Consider the following 5,508-nt stretch of genomic DNA (forward strand, 5'->3'; position numbering starts at 1 on the left):
CACACACACACACACAGACAGACGAAGGAAAATAAACACTGTCAGATAGATTCATCTCATTCATCAAGATAGAACAATGTCAAGTTGAATGAAATATTAACAATTAATATTTAAATAATTGATTGTAGAAATGTTATATAAAAGTTATATTGCTGACGTCCACCAAATTAAACCAGTGAATATGCACGGAACCATGAACCAATAGCTTGAGATAGAGTACATGGTCTTGGTGACAACAAATAGCGATATTATAGTAGAAGATAACTTCTACTATAATGTTGTTTGTTTCTCATAGAGCAGTCACAGTGATCTAATTATCAGCCTCCATTCAGTTAAATGAATCGACCCGTCTCCCTTGTCTACTGCCAACTACTGTTGTGATACAATGAAATGACCTTTTCAGACATAACTCAGGAGACTTAAACCACATTAACTCTGCTTTGGAAAACTGAACTGAAAAGTCAAATGCATATAAATCAAGGAGAGTGAGAATCGAAACCTGCTTGTGAGTTCTCCGAGCACACTGGTTATGTTTACATGTGTTTAGAAACCTGGAGCCTTCCCTTTCCCTTCATTCAGCTAAATCTTTGCATCCCTTTGGTTTGTGTGAATGTCTGCGGAGTAAGAAGCCCCATTACCTCACTGCGATGGCCCACCATGGTCTTGAAGCAGTGCTGTGTGTCCAGGTCCCACCACTTCACAAAACTGTCCTTGGAGCTGTACAGCAGCACACACACAGATACACACACACTGTATTAGTTTTGAACAGTGTTGAGCCTAGGAGGGTGTTTTTAGTGTCACTAAAGGTTATTGGCTTAAAGACAACAATTCAAATATCACATCAAACATTATATTACATTTAAGATTATGATTATGTTATTTAAGATTAGCACTAATCATAATCACACCCACATGCAGGTTCATAAGGCTTAAAGTCACATTAACACACATTTACTGTAAATACTAAGTAACAGCATGATTATTTTTAAAGTCATAACATATGGGGAATTTCATAATTCCAAATTAATCTAAAATTAATCTAAAATTAATAGGAAAATAGAAACGTGCTACTTTGCCAAAAGTGAATGAGGTCAAAGAGACACATGGTGTTAAAATCACAGCCCAGAAACTCTGCTGGGAAAGTTCCCTCAAGCTCTCAATTGCATCTGTCAATATGAAGTATGCCGTCAGATTTCTGTCAGATAAAACGTGCTCAATATAATATATTATTATATAAAATTGTCATTACATTATATTATTTCACACATGCAGAATGATGAACTGCTACTCGTACAACACGTGTCATTGCGCGTAAATTCCAACAACTGAGAGTTGTACAGGTAGCTGCGAGCCAGGTGGTGGGCTCTACAATAATAGGTGGAATTTATTTGTTATGAAACAGTACAGGAGATTTTAGAGGCAGAAATCTCAACACACAATGAAGGTTGAGTCACTGGGATTAAGAAGGAGCTTCATAAAGCTCTGCAGATACATGAAATTAATTAATAATTTGTATCTTTGTATACAGATTGCTTGATAGATAAGTTTAAAATAAGCTGGACCTGACCACCGTCGGCCATCACCACTAAGACAATGTTTGACTCTTCTGTGTCCTCAATGATGTTCTACATTTTATAGATTATACATTAGCTATGAGCATTGGGTGAAAGGTGTGTTACCTGGTGACCAGGAGGTTCTTGTCTTTGAGGAACAAGGCCTGTGTGATGATGTCTTTATGGCCTCTCAGCCTGTACAGCCCACACTCATTGATGATGTCCCACACGATCACATCTGTGTCCTGAAGGGGGGGGTTGGGGGGATAACATGCTTAACACACGCTATAACAAACAGACAAAAGGCCAGTACCCGAAATCCAAGCTGGAATTTGATTGATTTGATTAAGTCTGGACACAAACAAGGTGCCTCAGCTACATGAAACCCAATTGATCGTCTACTGATTGTAACATCAGTATCTTGATCCCAAAGGCTGCTGTCTCCTCGACACTCTGTCTCCATGTACAATTTTAAAAGCATGTAAAGATCAAACCACAAATACAAAGACAAACCCGCCTGCCTTACCTTGGAACCAGTGACGAGCCGAGCTCCGAGCCTGTCGTAGTGTATGACGCTGACAGCAGACTTGTGGCCATTGAAGGAGACATTGCTCTCGCCGTTCAGCAAGCTAAAGATTCGCACGGCGCCATCCTCGTAACCCACGGCGATGTGGATGCCATCGGGTGAGGGGCAGAGGAAGGTCACCTCGTGTTTCTGGCCCTGCAGGATCAGGACCTAGACAGACAGACAGACAGACAGACAGATGCTGGATGAAATCTGGATAAGATCTGAGTTGGAAGGAGTTCCTGAAGTTGTGGGAGCCCTGGATCTGTCCTCCACTTCCGCTGTCATATTACCACGTTAAAAGCTCACCTTCTCTCCTTTTCGGACATCCCAGATGAACACGTGCTCACATGCAGCCACAGCAACGTAGCGGCCCCTCTCTCCCCCTCGGAGGGTCACATATGCGATGTTGGCTTTTTGGCTGCCGATTACTCCAAACACTGCGCTGGAGACGTAGCGCAGGTACTGCTTGGTCAACCCCATGACCTGCAGCCTAACGTGGTGATGAATCCTGTTTCACAAAAACATAGGAGAGACTTTGATTGATCACACTATTCATGAAACAGAAAAATAAAACACTGTAGTATACCTGAACTACTCCCACAGGAATCTATAGTATGTCTGAGGCAAATCATACACTTCATTCTACTTTATGTATCCTTACAAAACAAATATATCCTGCAGTATTTGGAAAACTATATGTATTATCTAAGGCCAGGCCGGTCAGCTTTTTCCACAGCAACCTGGGAAGGGGCACTGTCATCTCGAAATAGGGACGGGCCTTCACCCAACTGTTTCCATAAAACTGGAAGGACATTATTGTTTATCTCTGTATGCTGTAGCATAAAGATTTCCCCTACTGGAACTCAGAGGTCTAGACTCAACTCAACTTTATTTACACAACCTTTTTTATAGCAACATGCAGCCCAAAGTGCTTCACATAGCAAAACTGAAACACTTAAAAAATAAAAAATATACGACGATGAATACAATTTTGCATATCTAAAAATAAATACAAAAGAAACTATTTTTTTAAAAATCAACAAAAAAATAAGTAAAAAAATACGAGATACAGAAAACTAATGCCAAAGCCAATGACTAAAACCTAAAAACTAAGGCTATAACATTAGATCACTTATTTATCAGATATTTTATTAAGCATGTTTCAGTGCAGAGTTGTATTCGAATCAGTAATGTATTTATGTTAAGTAGCATTACATATATAAACTGATATCTGATATATATATGTGTGTGTGTGTGTGTGTGTGTGTGTGTGTGTTGAGAAACGAACTAATAATAAAAAACTTGCCACGATAGGCACTAAAGATTAAATTTATGACTGAACACAGTGTGCTATAGGACACTATTAATATGAGTATAAGTATTACCATAATGCAAACCGTACAACGATGTAAAATGTGTCTGTGGTGTCACTTTAATGTTACTACAGGTGAACTGCCGACTTTCTGTAGCTAATCTTTGAACACCTGGCTTTAAATAAGTATAAACGGACCTAGTTAAAGGTAACTTTAGTGAAGTTCTAGCTAGGTATAGCACGCTGGTGTACATAGTTAGAGGAGCGTTTGTTTTGTTGCAGTAAATTGCCCGCGTGGTCGGGGTGAAGAGCTTATGGCACAATTAACGCAATACGCGGCAAACACCGTCCGCCCAGCAACCCCTACACGACGAATCGAGTACACCCAACCACACACACACACCGGTTGTTCCTGAACCCACGTGGTGAGGTTCCTGGCTAAATGTAGCTCCTAAAACCTGATGTAGTGTACATTTCTGTGTGCGTATGAGTTACACTGATCAACATCTCTCTGTTCAAAGCATTCAGGTCCGGTTAGTTTCTCCTCTTAACGTTACCTCTGAAACGCGGCTGCTCGCTGCGCTGGTGTTGTGCTCCCTGCGCTGCTGTTCCAGACACTGTAGTCGATCACACATCGATACCAACAGTAAAAGCAAAGACCTTGTTGTCACCATGCGCCACCAGCGTGTCCGTAAAAGTGTAATATATTGTCACAACAAAGTACTCAGTAGCAGTGGTGAAACATAAGTGTGTGTGTGTGGCGGGAGAGGCTGCCGTGTCTGTTTTTGTTCTGTTTGCTCGGTCGTTTTCTGTTTCTGTTGCTTCTGTCTGCGCTCCCATGAGGAGCACTACACACTGACCACCTCTTGAGGCTCTTGGAAAACAAATTCCAAAATTACACGAATATTTTGTTGAAAATAACCATTTTGTGGCCCCACATGTGTGGCTCGCTGTCAGTGCTTCTGCGGTTTAGAAAACGCAGTGACTTCTTCTCACAGGTCCCTTAACAACCATAGCGGAAGTGTTTTTCGCTTATTAGTCAGCTGATTAGGAACTGAAGAACAGATGCGTCAATATCAGTAGAAACAACAGGGACAACACCGGAATGGCCCATACAAATCAAACAGCTTCAGTCTGCCACTGAGTTTGGAAGCTTATCATGTCTAATTATAACTGAAAACGAACCTTTCAGTTAAGTTGGAAATATATTGTCTTCCGAATAGTTATTTCTTAAAGTATTTTATAAGTCTTAAAACATGTCCGGACGGTATTTTAATGACTTTCCAGGTTGGAGGTCTCCATCCTTTCAGGTATTGTGAGTCATTCCTATCCATCGGCTCACCAGTATGCTTTACTTTATTAAACTAAATGTTACTTATTTCCCATTTCACGCAGTATAAATAATGGGGAATTAAGTTTGTGTTTCTAAAAATTACTTTGAAAGTCCAAACACCGGATGCTGTCATACTAAGTGTCGCTACCTTGACGTTGCAGCAAGCAGCATCTAGCATTCTGGCTAAATGTGTAAACCTGCTTAACTTCATTTTTCACTGCTTTTGCGACTACTTTACTCGCTACTATGAGCAGTCAGAGGAACGACAACACCTCCTGAGTCTATAAACCGTCGTGTCAAGATTAATTGATTATTCTTGATTTATTTTGGCGTGGACATCACCTCTGCCTGGAGGAAATACTACTGGCTAGGTAGGTAAGTGCTCAGTTTGGGGTTGAGAGGGACACTGGCTGGCCAAAATGCAGTCTTCGTCGATTTATAAAGAAAGTATTCCTCTTCGGGGCTGCCATAGCTATATTTAGGAGGTTAAAGGAGTTCAGTTATCAGGTGGAAATTCTTTTTTTTTGATTTTATTTTTTGACAGTAGCGTGACTGTTTGTGAGGACAAATGCTGCCTCCTTACTTTCTCACTAGCTCCTGTGTTTTGGGTAATTTAATGATGTGCAGCTGTGTCAGTGACAAAGAGGCGAATAACTCTCAGTTAGTCGCTTATACAGCAACCTGTATAAGCAAAAATAAGATCTATTTATTTAAGAAGGCATCATGTTTATATATATATATA

At 40.5% G+C, this 5,508-nt stretch overlaps 2 protein-coding genes across 3 annotated transcripts in view; one reads left to right on the forward strand and one right to left on the reverse strand.

Annotated features, from left to right (window-relative positions):
* wdr3 (WD repeat domain 3) overlaps nt 1–4,144 on the reverse strand; it is a 13,696-nt gene extending 9,552 nt beyond the window's left edge. The window contains exons 1-5 of the mRNA XM_035677197.1: nt 3,991–4,144; nt 2,428–2,629; nt 2,080–2,289; nt 1,680–1,798; nt 639–717 (exon numbers count right to left, since the gene is read on the reverse strand). Coding sequence (XP_035533090.1) covers nt 639–717; nt 1,680–1,798; nt 2,080–2,289; nt 2,428–2,601 — 582 coding nt within the window. The 5' untranslated portion in view covers nt 2,602–2,629; nt 3,991–4,144. The remainder of the gene's footprint in view (nt 1–638; nt 718–1,679; nt 1,799–2,079; nt 2,290–2,427; nt 2,630–3,990) is intronic.
* A 774-nt stretch (nt 4,145–4,918) lies between these two features.
* gdap2 (ganglioside induced differentiation associated protein 2) overlaps nt 4,919–5,508 on the forward strand; it is a 29,974-nt gene continuing 29,384 nt past the window's right edge. The window contains exon 1 of one of the 2 annotated variants that reach the window (XM_035677166.1): nt 4,919–5,141. The gene's annotated coding sequence lies outside the window, so the exon portion shown is untranslated. The remainder of the gene's footprint in view (nt 5,142–5,508) is intronic. The other variant, XM_035677165.1, reaches the window with a different exon arrangement.

The sequence above is a fragment of the Morone saxatilis genome, unplaced genomic scaffold (genome assembly GCF_004916995.1).
Source record: "Morone saxatilis isolate NCDOM2014 unplaced genomic scaffold, NCSU_SB_2.0 Contig5, whole genome shotgun sequence".
Taxonomy (NCBI): domain Eukaryota; kingdom Metazoa; phylum Chordata; class Actinopteri; family Moronidae; genus Morone; species Morone saxatilis.